This window comes from Seriola aureovittata, unplaced genomic scaffold (assembly GCF_021018895.1).
Source record: "Seriola aureovittata isolate HTS-2021-v1 ecotype China unplaced genomic scaffold, ASM2101889v1 unplaced_scaffold36, whole genome shotgun sequence".
NCBI classification, from domain to species: domain Eukaryota; kingdom Metazoa; phylum Chordata; class Actinopteri; order Carangiformes; family Carangidae; genus Seriola; species Seriola aureovittata.
Window position 1 is genome coordinate 1 of NW_026613233.1, and position 15,018 is coordinate 15,018.

The following is a 15,018-nucleotide window of genomic DNA, read 5'->3' on the forward strand; positions in this document are numbered from 1 at the left end:
GCCACCTGGGTTCCAGCCGAGGGTCTTCAGCTACAGCGCAACTCACAGTAGGCCGGTCTTAACACTCTGCTCATGACTGGGTTGATGTCGAAATATAGCAATATTTAATCATCAAACCTAATTCTTAGATGTAGCATCATTAGCTGTATAGTCATAGTGTATAGCCATAACATATCCTTTCCCACCATTGCCAACTCATCACACTGCTCATTTCATTATTATTTTCATCTTTATGATTATTACACCTTGCATTTACTCTGTACATAGTAGTTTAGTTGAATAAACTCATTTATTTACACCCAGTTGTTGTCCTGTTGTATTCTTTTGACGTAGAGACTGGAGATCCATTGAATCGAGAAGTCATGGCTTCCGATATGAGATTGATAAATTTGGCAATGAAGTAATTCATTGTTGTCCTCCTAGAGGACTGGTGCCCCATTTCAACGAGAGTAAATCATTAAATATAGCGTTAACGCTACAGGTGAGTTATATAAACAGGTGTAACGAAGGAGGAAATTAGCTCTAGAGACCAAAACTGTTTTTGTACCAGGCTGTAAACATGTTTATTTCTGCTGTAAAGTTGGACATTTTAACATGGGAGTCTATGAGGACTGACTCACTGTTGGAGCCAGACTCTGGTGGTCGTTAGAGGAACTGCAGGTTGTTGGCTTCATGTTTCAGCCTCTGAGACTCAAACCCACTGTGGCTCATATGAAAGGAGTCACTTGTACGTTTAGCTATTGTGACATAGCTAATGTTAGCATTAGCAGCTGTTTACTCACCAGTCTAGAGGTACTTCATCCCCTCACTCACCAACATCTGTCACCAAGGTTGCCTCTCGTCTCCGTCACGTCTCTTCTACTGAAGACCGTTAGCATGCTAACCAGTAGCGACGTCAGCGCCCACTTGTCCAGAGTTCATTCATGTATCTCACAGTCATGTCCAATCACACCCGCAGGACGTCTGTCCGTCTGTTTCAGTGAACAGAGGAACGTCTGTGTTAATCTCAGGATCCGACCTCGTTGTGAAGTCGCAGCAGTTTCGTGGTTAAACAGAAAACGCCGTCTTTGTGTATGGGACAGATGTTGAACAACATTACAGGAACAAGACTCTTCCATGTCTTACATCTGATTTCGAGTTTCTACTTCTCAGTGGAATAATCAGTGTTGGTTCAAAGTGAGACTGGTGATGAAGCAGATTCAAGTTCATGTGTGAGAGCTGGAGCTGTGAGACGATCAGAGCAGTGAAAGGTTTTAATTGTCTGAACAACAACGTCACTTGAGGAAGATCAGTGACTTTTAAACCACTCACCTGCGTCTGTCCTCCCTGCAGGTCTGCCTGTCGCTGCCTCGGCTCAGACGTCTTCCAGCAGCTGTATGAGAACCTGAAGGAGGCCAGGCGGCGGCGGGAGGTTGAGGATGAGGACGGCGTCACCGAGGACGCTCCAGAGGATGAACCTGATGTGGGCTTCCAGGTGGACCAGCTGCTGTTCCTCGAGGGAGAGCTGCAGAGAGTGAGACGGCTGCAGGAGGACACATCCCCAGTCTGAAAAACTTTATTTAAACAACTCATCATCACAAAGAACATTTCTCACTTTACAGGTAAACTGATCAGAGCTTTCTGTATGTACTAGAAGAATTACATTAAACATTTACAAGGGAAGTGAATGAGTTTTTCCCCTGAAGTCGAAGCTGAAATAAAGAGATTTAAAGTGACGGTGTTTCCTGCTGCTGATAAACTGGTGTTTTTGTCTGAATCTGCAGCAGCTACAGTTTCTAACAGATTCACAACGTCAGACTCCACCTGTCTGATCCGAGTCCTGACAACATGAGGAAGCTTCCTGCTGAGATCAGACACGCTCACAGAACCAGGGTGTGTGTGTGTGTGTGTCTGTGTGTGTGTCTGTGTGTGCGCTGCCTCTTTGTATCAGGATCTTTGTCTCCTGACGTTCACATGAACATCATCAGGGACACCAAGCAGCTGGATCTGTTGCAGGTGGAGTCTGAACATCTGGATGTGATCTCAGTCCACAGCTGTCACTTTAACGTGTTCAGGTGTTTGAGATGAGAGACGACAGATTGAAACGTGATGTTATTTTGATAAACGGGACTTCACTGCCTCTGATCGCATCACAGCTGACTCAGGTGTCAGTCATGCAGATATAAATCAAAGCAGCTGTTTACAGTAACATTTCACTCTGTGTGAAGCTGTAAATATAATTTGATGCTTCAGTTTTCTTCAGTTTTACCTGCAGATGAAAAACACCATGTCGTCTCTGACTTCTCCCTCTTTATAACTCATTTCCTTATTTAGATGTGACACTAAACACTAATAAAACATCTGTAAACTCAGTGTTTCCATCACTGTTAGCATCTTTTCAGACAGATATTGTAGTTAGCATCAGAACAATTAGCTAGTTAGATTCTTTTCGTAAGGGTTAGCTAGTTAATATCTTTTGACAATGCTTCGCTATGTAGCATCTTTTCAGAACGTATAGCCAGTTAGCATCAGAACAGTTAGTGAAGTTACCATTTTTTCAGAATGTTAGCCAGTTAGCATCTCTTCATAATGATTAACTAGTCAGCATCTCTTCATAATTGTTAACTAGTTAGTATTTTATCAGAACAGTAAGTTAGTAAGCATTGTTTCAGCACTGTTAGCTAGTTAGCATCTTTTGAGAACTTGTAGCACAGTTAGCATCTTTTCCGAACACTCTGTGTAGTTAGCATTGTTTCAGAACAGTTAGGATAGTTAGCATTTTTTATTTGTTGATGTTGTTTGTTTGCTTGTAACTGGCAGGGACGGACACAGTGTTAGCAGTTGTGCTAATGCTAACTCTCTCTCTCTACTGACAAGGTTTCAGGTGTATTTAGCCCCGCCCCCACAAGCTGACAGGATTGGTTCCTGAGGTTTGTGACATGAAACCCTGAATCTGTGTTTATGAGACAGTCATTGGTTCACTGCAGTTCAAGGTGGAAACACTCAGTCATGGAGTTGATGATTATTTCATCAACGTGTCTGTATTTTATAAAAACATCACATGAATGTTAACATGTTGATTTTCATCAGAGGATCTTAAACTTGTTAAATTAGCCTTGTTTGGCTCGACAGCATCTTTCTGCTCAGGCTGAAGTTCAGCTGCTCTCATGATGTTAAGGCATCTTCACATGAGTCAATCCTCAAGAAAAATCCTGACCCCGATTATCTGTTCTGCCCCAGAAGAGTTTGGTTTCACCTTTTACTGGTCGACTGAGGTTACTTGGTTTTATTGTTTGGACTTTGCTTTGGAGCAGCTGGTGGCGGTAAGACGCAGGTGTGTTTGTTTAAAGTAAAGTAGGATCATTCTTATTGGCCTGTATCTCACCTTTTCTCTACGGAGACACCAACTTTCACCTCAGTCTCTAAAACCTTCTTGTCTTATTTTTCCTTCTCTATTTTTTATGTGTAAAATGTATAAAGTCATAAAACTTGAACATGAAATCTCCTTCTTCCTCTGTCCTCTAAAACCCATTTCTCAGGTCTGTGAATGTTTCGCTGTTAAACAACCTCAGCGCACTTAAAATCTAATTAGGCAGAAGTCAGTAAATGGTAATGAGACGTCTCGGCTGTAATGAGGTCCGTTAGCATTTTAAAGGGGTCAACAAGGAAAGAAAAAAGAAAGAAATGATGATCATCTCTCAGCAGGCGGCGGAGTCAACTCTGACCCTGAAACGATCCTGTGACACACGAGAGCCAGTAAATGAGATAAAAAGGACGAGAGGATTTATTTTAGTCAGACAGACGAGGAGGAGGAGCCTCCTCACAGCGCCCACTACAGCGCTGGAGGGTAACAACCTCTGTAAAGTTAAGAGCTCTTTACCACCATGAGGCAAGAAATATATAACCTGTTCAGAGGGCGGGGCCAGAGCAGAAGTCCTGTTGTTACCTGAGTTTATTCACACCTGACTTTGGGTGTAAACGAGAATATAAACAATAATATTCTCTGTATAAAGATATAGTGGAGTAATGGCATCCTGAGCAGACAAGAAGCCACACCCACTCGGTGTGTGATGTCATCAGAGTTTCTCTGGTCTGTGATTTGGTAGCTGGTCTGGTGGCGTGTGCATGTGAGTCCCTCTTGTTAAAACATTGGCCCTCCCCGGGTATATAAACACACAGGCTCCGCCCCCAGGTGTTACCTTTAAGGCTCAAACTGAGCGACAGAGCTGATGAAGTCAGCAGCCACAGGAACGTGCTGCTGGGATATGAGTCCAGAACCTGTTGAATCTGTGTCACGAAGGATTAAGACAGTTGTGAAGGAAAAGGGTCAAGCCGGTACTAGAAGGTGTCCCAGTGTACAGAACTATAGTTCAGGATTACAGTAGAAGGTTTGTTTCAGAAACAGCTTCATCATCTGAACTTTAGAAGAACGTAGACTAACAGTGAGCGGGTTTTACATTTTTATTCATCTTGAACATTTAAAACAGTTGATACATTTAAACTTGATTCGTGGTCGGTTAAATGAACATATACGTCATTCAGGAACAGCCCCTCAACATGTCTGCGCACGTCTCTGACTACATGCATGTTAAAGTTACATAATGAACTGATCTCACTTGTAGGAGAGGGGAACTCAAAATGGTGGGTGGTCTGTTCAGGCTGACATGATGAGAGAAAAAATATTTACTTCTCATTCTATGTGGCTCTCAACCATCTGTAGAAGTTACTGATAGTGTTAAATAACCGACTGCACCATTCGTAAATCATCCTCCAAACTCTGAACATTGGATTCCCTGACTGAGATCTTTTCTCATAAATCAATCGTCCTCCCTCAGAGACTGAATCTATTTTGTCAAACAGCTCTTTGACCTGATCCCTGTCCTCCATGTTTTTGTTGTTGAACACCTGGTACTGGCCGCTGCAGTTCTTCAGCAGCTCTTGCAGGTTCTTGTCTTCTCTGATGATCTGATCGATGTCAGTGTCTTCCAGTCGGTCTCCGTAGGTGAACAGCACCATGGTGTGTTCAGAGACATTAGGACTCAGCATCTTCTTCAGAGTCTTCAGACCTTTCTGTTCCTGTTCAGTGAATCTTCCGAGCTGGATGGTGAGGAGGAAGACGTGAGGACCTGGAGAGCTCAGCTTTAGTGCTTCTTCCAGCTGTGTCTTCACCTGCTCCTCAGACAGCTGAGAGCTGAAGAGTCCGGGGGTGTCGACCACAGAGACTCTGCGACCCTGAACATCACCTTCTCTCTTCTCACAGCTCAGCGTCAGAGGTGAGGAACTGAACTTACAGTCGAACTCCTTCTTTCCCAGGATGGTGTTTCCTGCTGAGCTCTTCCCCACTCTCTCCTGACCCACCAGCACCACCCTCAGGTCAGAGCTACACCCTGAAAACAACACAGGTGATTAGACATGTGACAGTGTGAGATACCACCTGACCACCAGGAGTCAGAGCACTGTACTTTCAACACATCAACAGTCATTCATCCATAATGTTCAAGCCTGTTACTTAAATAACTGTTGATCAATAATAACCCAGAGTCAGATTTTCATCTGAAACATTTATGTTTATTAAAGTGTTAGAAGACAGATGAATCACATGGGGAAATATGAACCAACACCTCACTTCATTCTTCACATCACCTGATCTAACCTAACTTTATTAAAACGTTTGTTTCCTCTTTTTGATTAATGATGCATAATTCAATAAAACAAGTGCAGTGTGTCTGGAGTCTGTTACAGCTTCTATTACACAGTATGACATGTAGATCGTTTTACATCAAAGAGTTAGAAAGTGTCCCATTAATGACATGATGAATAATCAATAATGATTAATGAAGATGCTCATGATCTATAAAAAGCAGAAAAAATAAACGTGATCAAAGAAAGATTAAACTGTTACCATGACGATTCCCTGTTATGAGCTGCAGCTAATAGATCATTAATATTGAATATCACTGTATGATGCAGGCCTTCTTCTTCACTGCCACAGCTGCAGCTCCCACTACACCTCCAACTAAACCTCCCACTGCAGCTCCTGCTCCAGCTCCCACTGGACCTCCCACTGCAGCTCCTGCTCCAGCTCCCACTGGACCCCCCACTGCAGCTCCTGCTCCAGCTCCCACTGGACCCCCCACTGCAGCTCCCACTCCAGCTCCCACTGGACCCCCCACTGAAGCTCCCCCCACACCTCCAACTAAACCTGCCACTGCAGCTCCAGCAGCAGCTCCAGCAGCAGCTCCAGCAGCAGCGCCCATTAGAACCGCCTTAATAAAGGAATTGTTTCTCTCTGCCTGTCTTCTCGCTTCTTCCTGATCAATATCTGGATTTTCTCTCCTCAGACGTCCCTCTTCTTCTTTTATGGCGCTCTCAGCTGCTTCAAACATTTCATTGGTGTAGCAGCTTCCTCCATTTCTCTGAACCATAATGTTGATCTTTCTCAGCAGCTCAGTGACTTGAAGGAGATTCTTGTCTCTGTTGTCAAACACATGGTAACCTCCATCACACTGACTGATGATGTCACGGAGAGGCTGATTCTCATCGATGAATGTCTCTATGGAGACTCCCTCCTCCTCCAAGTCGTCTCCATGGGTGAACAAGGCCATAGTGTAGTTTCTTGACTTTTTTCCCAACACCTCCTGAAGGATTTTCACTGTGTCTTGTTCTTCTTCAGTGAATCTGTTCAGCTGGATTACGATCAGGAACACATGAGGACCAGGAGCAGCAAGTGAGATGGCTTTAGCGATCTCTCTCTTCACCTCCTTTTCTTTTTCTTCTTTTTTTTCTTTTTTTTCTTTCTTGGCGTCAAACAGACCTGGAGTATCAACAACAGCCAGTGTTCGACCAGCAACATCTCCTGTTTCCTTCTGACACTTTTCTGTCACTGAGGACGGAGATGGCTTAGATTCAAAAGCCTTCCTCCCTAAGATGGTGTTTCCCACTGTGCTTTTCCCGACTCCAGTTTTCCCAACAAGTACAATCCTGAGCTCCTGTCCCTTTGTCTCTGTTGGAAAATTTTAAAAGATATTACTGATGTTGTAAAGGACAAACTTTAATCCACAATTATCACACTGTGTCTCTGTCGGCATCACTCTCATGAAACCATGAAACAACCAGGTGTTACCTTCAAGGCCCAAACTGAGCGACAGAGCAGATGAACAGTCACAGCCACAGTAACGTGCTGCTGGGACGTACCAGCAGAAATATAAGAATTAATATTAAAGACACATTACGTGTCTGTACGTCAGGTGTAGACCACACAGTGAAAATGTTGTGTAAATGAAATGATGATGTTTTCAGCAGGTGGCGCTGTGAACATGACATCATAGTAACCGATGTCTTCAGTGTGTGACTGTCATCAAACACGTGAGGTTTGAAGCTGATTGCACGAAGTATATCATAATTACAGCAACTTCCTGTTTCACCAGAGCCACGCCGTTTGACGTTCCACAAAGAAACATCATGAAGATGAAGGTGTTCAGAATCATCTGATCAAGTCTGGGACAGAACAAGGTGTGATAGAGTTTTAATAACTTCCTGTTGCAAAATTCACCAGAGCCACGCCCTTAAATGAAAACTCACAATTTTCACAATGAATCATTATCAAGGTCTGAAGTATTTTCTGACCAAGTTTGAAGCGGCTCCTCTGGGTCTGACACTGTAAGTCAATAGATCTACAGTATCACTGCTCATCATTAGGGCACGAGTAGATCTGACTAATTACATGTGAATTCCATTAAATCAATATGTTGCTCAGATTCTTTTCTTTTAGCTGCAGCCCCATCAGTGAGAATCAAACCAGCAAATGAAAAATATAAAAACATAATTCAAATGAACCAGTGTTGTGACCCTGAAACTCTGATTTAACTCTGTTTGAAGCAGATGATTTAAATCGTCTGGATCTGAAGTTATCAGAGAAACAAGCTGAGGAAATGTTCGACAGCTCAGCTCCACCTGTCCTGAGTCTGCAGTCACCTGTCTCTGCTCTGTAGTCATCACTGTGGTCTGGAGCAGGGTCCCGCCCACAGCACCATCTGATTGGTTAATGTCACGAGAAACAGCCTATCACGCTAAAGGCCGCCGTGAACACAGACTGGAGCCGGAGCTGAGAGTCGGAGGTGAAACAGCAGACTCCCTGAGGCTGTAATAAACATCTCAATCCTCTACAGTGAAGTTACAACAACTCCACACTCTGATGAACAAGTTCACCTGTTGATTATAAAGCAGGGTTTTCCCCTCGCGCCGAACGGCCGGACATTAAAGCATTTCCATCCGGCGACTCTTTCCCTCCTGACGTCATGTGTCTGTCGGAGAAACGTGGATTTCTAACGTGAAACTACGTTGTTGTGTTTTTACTGTTTTGATCAGGTCTGATCTCTGCAGGTCAGTTTTTACGAGGACCCCAACTCAACATCCGGTCTGTGTGTGTCAGCGCCAACACACACACACACACACACACACACACACACATACAAAGTTTTTCTAAATGAACAATAATAAGATTCATAAATGAACTTACCAAGCTGATGATATGCCATATCTGTCTTTTACAGGTGGAGGATGTGTCGAGTCTTGTTGCTGCTGAAGTTCTGTTGGTGAATGAATTCAGTTTCATTTCATCTCTATTATAGTCTGTTTCCTCCCTCCCACACACACACACACACACACACACACACACACACACACACACACACACACACACACACACACACACACACACACACACACACATCTCCACATACAGATTCAGTATCAGAGTAATCTGGGTGTGGTTGTTCACAGGATGAATATGAACATAATGAAATGAGCCATGAACACGGATGTGTACGTGTGTTACTTGAGTTTTCAGACATGCAGCTCATTTTAAATACTGTCTCATCAGTTTTCACCAGATTCGCTCTGCAGTGGAACAAATGTGACTCAGAATTCAAAATGTTGAAAATGAAAATGTAGATGAAAATGTTAAAATATTCCTGTGCAGGATTAAAGGATTTTAAACTGGAGAGTCCACAATTTGATTAAAACCCAAGAAGAAGAAGGGAGTCTTTTAAGTCCAAGTTGAAACCAGGGAAATAAATACATGACGTGTCTGTGCAGCCCTCCTCCCCCTGGAGTCACGGTCCTCTGTGCTTTACAGCAAACAGCTTTTCCTCCACTGTAAATATAAATCCTTCACTCACAACAAGTGGATGTCAGATCATGTGCACTGAAACATGTGGCACGTTACTGTGGTGATCTCTGTTTAAATGACCTGTATCAGACTGAGGACACATCAGACGATGACAGATCAATAATCACCTCATGTTTCTCACAGATGGAACATTTCTGTTGTAAATCATTCAGTAGATTCTGTGAACCCGACCCTTCTGCTCCAGGTCGAGGTATTGATTTACTATATTACTATAAATCGCTAATCAGTCTAGCTTGATATGAAAAAATAAAACTAAGGGTCATGCCTCTCATGAACTTTGAGACATTTAACTCAGAGCCATTGAGTTTCAGTGTTGTGTCAATCAGACCTGAGTGGTTTCATATTTACATTACTCACCTGTGTTGGCTGCTGCAACCCACTCCTCACCTGCACTCTGGGCTGGCGGCCCACAGAGACACTTGTGTTAGTTGATGCTAACAACAAGCTGCTCTCTCAAAGTTGACTGAAAACCTCCAAAGCAAATGGACTGAAAAGTATTTATTTACTTTGCCAGCTGCAATGAGCAGTAAACCTGTGTGTCCATTGTGCAGCGAATCCATTGCTGTGATGAAAGAGTACAATGTGAAGAGACACTGCAAGCTGAATTATGGCTCATTTTCTGGCAGTTTTCCCGAGGGCTCGGAGGAAAGTAAACGGACTGTTAGCATCTTTTCAACGAAGTCAGTGTTCCCTTGGTCGCTTTTGCCCAGAACAAGAAAGAGCCATGAGAGCATCTCTGTGTAGCATGGACACTAACCAGACAGAAGAGGCCCTTTACAGAGTCGGAGACCGTTAAAGATTGCATGCTAATGTTAGCCTGGTGGAGACTCTGAATCATCATCCCTCTGACCAGACGCACCTGTACAGGTGTTTGTAACTCTCAGCTGCTCACCTGTTGCAGCTTAGAGACAGAGTGTTTGCCGCAGCTTCAGCTCAGCAGCGATTTCTGTTTAAAAACAAACAATTATCAATTAAACTTTCTAACGTCCTCGCCTCCCTCTGCTCGCGCTCAGCTGGGAATTACAGCACGTTAAAAGCTTCTCTTTGGGGTGTCATGTAGCGTAGTGGTCTAAGCAGGCGCCCCATGTGTAGAGGCTACAGTCCTCGCTGCAGTTGGCCCCGGTTCGAATCCCGCATCGGACGGCCTTTCGCTGCATGTCATTCCCCCTCTCTCTGCCTCCCTGTTTCCTGTCACTCTCCACTATACTGTCCATTAAAGGCATAAAAAAGCCCAAAAATATACTTAAAAAAAAAAAGCTTCTCTTTGAGTCGTGGGGTCTGTGGGGAGGAGGGTCTCTGCCACGGCTCTGTGGAGCTCAGCAGGTTCAGAGCAGAGAGGTTGGAGGTTTAAATCCCACTGGGAGCTGGTTCAGATGAATGATAATAATCAACTGCAAACAGGAAGTAGGAGCTGACAGGAACACGACACAGAGACTTTTCATCACACATTTCCCTGTTCTCCCCTGTGTGTGTGTGTGTCTGTGTGTGTCTGTGTGTGTGTGTGTCTGTGTGTCTGTGTGTGTGTGTGTGTGTGTGTGTCTGTGTGTGTGTGTGTATATGTGTGTGTGTGTATATGTGTGTGTGTGTATATGTGTGTGTGTGTGTATATGTCTGTGTGTGTGTGTGTGTGTCTGTGTGTGTATGTGTGTGTGTGTATATGTGTGTGTGTGTCTGTGTTACTGTGTAATCATCATCATAATCATCTTCATCATCTTCACCACCATCTTCATCATCATCTTCATCGTCACCATGATCACCTTCATCTTCATCACCATCATCTTCATCATCATCTTCATCGTCACCATGATCACCTTCATCATCTTCACCATCTTCATCACCATCATCTTCATCATCATCTTCATCATTATCATCATCATCTTCATCACCATCATCATCGCTCATCTTCATCATCTTCACCATCTTCATCATCATCATCTTCATCATTATCATCATCATCATAATCATTGCTCATCATCTTCATCACCATCATCATCATCGCTCATCGACATCATCTTCATCATCATCATCTTCATCATCATGTCACATGTGACAGATACAGATTGTACTGTGTCTTTAAGACAGATCTTTTTGTCATTGACAGTTCTGTTTCAGAAGGGTGAGTATTGATCAGGACTGTGATTATTGATCAGGTTTGTTTCCTCCAGCAGAGATGAATATTTACAAAGAGTCAAGTGACATTATCTGACCTCTTCAGAGCGGCAATGTGACCTCTGACCTTTACACCGACTCATGTGTTTGTTCATTCACGTCATGGCTTTTTTGTACTTCTGTATGTTTCCCTGTTCTCCCCTGTGTGTGTGTGTGTGTGTGTGTGTGTGTGTATATGTGTGTGTGTGTGTGTGTGTGTGTGTGTGTGTGTGTGTGTGTGTGTGTGTGTGCGTGGCCTCTCTCACCTGGCTCCACTCCACACCTGTGGTTGATCATCTCATCAAGCTCCCAGTTCAAAATTGATTCCCCTCCACTCGTCTCCAGACGGTTCAGACCTCAGATCAGACAGCAGCAGCTACTCACCTTCACAGTACCTCACAGTTAGTACTTTAGTACACGAGTGAAGTATCAGTCAGTCTGAGTGTGGAGCTGAGCAGAGGCTGTCCTCAGGTGAGAGAGGAAACACCTGAGGTTGGATCACAGGTGAGCAGGAGCCTGAATCATGACCTCAGTGAGCGGCGTTAACCCTGTGGACGCCATCCTCGTTGTTAACCTGATGAAACCCTCTGCTCTCATGAAGCTCATCTCGCCACAGATTGCTCTCGGTTGCGTCACCGTCGCCACACAGTCTGTATGAACATCTGCTATCATGAAACTGGGGGAGAGGGAAAAAAAGCTGCCATCAAGATGCTCTGCACCGTTTTCTTTTAAAAAGCCTTTCCCATCATCGAGAGAGAGGACGGCGGCGGCGGCGGCGGCCTGAGGCGAGCACATCAAACATTCCTGTTCTACATGACGGACACCTGCTGCAGCCTGACGCTCGCTCTGATTCCTACACCGACGCTATCAGAGCTGCTGACAGAGCGAAGGATGAAGGAGGAGGAGGAGGAGGTGATCTGACTGCAGCCTGTAGGTCGCATCATTATTCTGCTCTTCATCCGTCCTGAAGCAACTTCCTGTCCAACAACATCCTGTTGTTTGGTTCAAAACTTAGAGAGAGTTTCCAGCTGAGTCACATTTCAGAGCTGCTCTTCTCTCTGACAGGACGTAAAGAAACTCTGTTAAATCCTCTGCTGTGATTCAGATTTAGTTTCACATGTTTCCATCTCCTCTTACTTCCTGGATGATAAACCTGGATCAGGCCTGGAGCCCCGCCCACCACCTGCTGGCTCCAGGTGGACAGGTGACAGAGCAGAGAGTATGAAGATGGTCAGAGGAGGAAACATCAGAGAGACTCAGCCACATGTTTGAGCCTCAGTCAGACCCAGACTCAGAGGAGGAGTCTGTTGAGACCAGAACCAGAGACAAGCAGACGGGTCAGAACCTGAACGACCCAGCGGCGCATCTCCTGAAAATGGTGGGTGTACCTCCCTCTGTCGCCATGGTTACTGTAAAAATGATCATCTCTTGGTGAGGTTTAGGAGAAGATTTAGGTTAAAATATCAGACAATCTTTGTTGTCGTGGTAACAACGATAAAAACGAACAGTCACACATAATAGAAACAACATGGGAATTGAACACGGCTCTCCATCCACCACAATCTCCTCCTCACCTGATGTGTCTCTTTATACTGCGTCACCTGTGGAGCTGTGAGGTCACAGTGTCTGTAATGTTCACCTGAGGCAATGTGATTGGCTGTTACAGCTGTGAGTGAGCCAATCACTCAGAGAGTCTAGTGACGTTTAGTAACACTTCCTGTTTCTCCTGTCAGCTGATGTCGATCATCCAATAAGCAGAGACCTACAGAGTCTGTCTGCTCTGTGGACGTGATGATGTGAGGACGTGTGGATGTGTCACCTTTATCTTCAGGTGTTGTCCCTGTTTGCTTCAGTCTCTGACTTTAGAAAGTAAAACCAGGAACCATGAGAACGAGGCAGGTGATTGGACGATGACGATGCTCTACTTAAACTCAGACGTCCCACTTCATGCTTTTAATTTGCTGCAACACCAAAACCTCATTTATCAACGCTCCAAGGTTTCACATCGATCAGCTGATCCACTTCTCCCAGGTCAGGACACATTTCAGTGAGAGGGTCAGGCAGGAAGTGTCCCGCAGGTCACCTGAACAGGTGTGACACAAACATGTTGAGGTTTAAAATCAGTTCCAGCTGCAGTCTGAACAGCTGACAGGAAACATTGAAGAAAACAGAGGTTGGTTATAAAATAGCTCCAGAAATCAACTCAATGTAACATGTAGATATAAAATAAAAGCACATATATTAATATTATATATAAACCTTCTAGAAAATTTAACAATTTCATATATTGACACTTGTCTTGCACATATGTTTATGTTTATATAATGTATATTATATTGTACACTGATGTTAATAATAATGATCTGGATCTGTTGGAGGTGTGAGCTCTGCTGAGTGACATTCAGGTTGGAAAGTGCAGAGAACTTTTTGGATGGGACGTGTGTGTGTGTGTGTGTGTGTGTGTGTGTGTGTGTGTGTGTGTGTGTGTGTGTGTGTGTGTGTGTGTGTGTGTGTGTGTGTGTGTGAGTGTGAGTGTGTTTGTGTGTGTGTGTGTGTGTTCTGGTCAGCCTCCAGCACTGTGTCTGTGAGCGTCAAAGGTCAGCAGAGTTTATTCTGTGTCTGAAATGTCTCTGAAAGGTCGAACAGCAGCGACACAAACTGTGACAAACAATCACTAACAGCTGATCATTAACCACAGGAGACACACACACACACACACTCACGCTGACACACACACACTCACGCTGACACACACACACACACACACACACACACACACACCTGACACCACATCAGTCTGTCTCACCTCTCAGTTAACTTGATGAGGAGAAATCATTTTTATCTTCTAGCTGCCTGGATAAATATGATGTACCTTTACTGTGATAGTGTAACTACAGGAAGAACTTAAGTGCTTTTACTGTGCTACTACAGACGGAGAGCGAGGATCCGGCTGTAGCAGAGTCTCCGGTGTGTTTTAACGTGTGTGTAATGAGAGATGATGATTTATTAGACGATGATAAATTGTATTGTAAATTGTTAAAAAAATTGTTTATAAAAGTATTGATATTTTATCCTGTTGAATGTAAAATATGAAAAAAGATTGTATTTGAAGTTTTTGCGTTCTGCTTTAATTATATGATTCGTGTTCTGTTTTAATGACATTGTTCAAAAGTCTCTCTTTGATTCTGCTTCTGTAAAGAAATAAAACTGGTGTAAAGCAATTTACAACCAGTGTTTTTAACGACAGTTTGTTGAAAACAGCACAACAACAACAACAGCAATAATGATAACAACAATATGATGCATATAATAATGATGATGATGACAACACTCAATCATAGTAACATGGTATGCTATTTACAAGTTAAATAACAGACACATGAAAAAAAAATGAAACATAGAAAAACAAACATGCATATAAGAGGAATTTCAAGTTGTAAATATGGGAGGTGGTCTCTGATATCCATGAAAAAAATTTTCAGAATGACGGTCAGCAATGCAAAGATCTGGTACCCAGGTCATGTGATGAACCCCGTGCAGTGTCCAGTCCTTTTCTTCAGGTAGGTGGGAAAAGAAAAAAGAATCGTTACACTAAAGGAAATACATGTATATGAAATATAAAGAAATATGTATATATTATTTCTTAACATGAAAATATCAACATTTCTAAAAGATGCCAGATGATCCTTGCATGTAGATAA

The 15,018-nt window shown here is 43.5% G+C and overlaps 2 protein-coding genes across 2 annotated transcripts; both read right to left on the reverse strand.

Annotated features, from left to right (window-relative positions):
• Positions 1-4,337: 4,337 nt before the first annotated feature.
• Positions 4,338-5,385, reverse strand: LOC130165944 (GTPase IMAP family member 2-like; the record flags this gene model as incomplete). The annotated part of the gene is made up of 1 exon (XM_056371143.1): positions 4,338-5,385. A coding segment is annotated over one exon (711 nt), but the record flags the coding sequence as incomplete, so codon positions are not given.
• On the reverse strand, positions 5,371-10,998 carry LOC130165943 (GTPase IMAP family member 9-like). Its single transcript, XM_056371142.1, has 4 exons — positions 10,918-10,998; positions 9,527-9,563; positions 6,170-6,982; positions 5,371-6,067 (listed from the first exon to the last, which is right to left on the reverse strand). Exons 1-4 carry the CDS (start codon positions 10,996-10,998, stop codon positions 5,934-5,936), a joined length of 1,065 nt encoding a protein of 354 aa, XP_056227117.1. The 3' UTR covers positions 5,371-5,933.
• Positions 10,999-15,018: the final 4,020 nt, after the last annotated feature.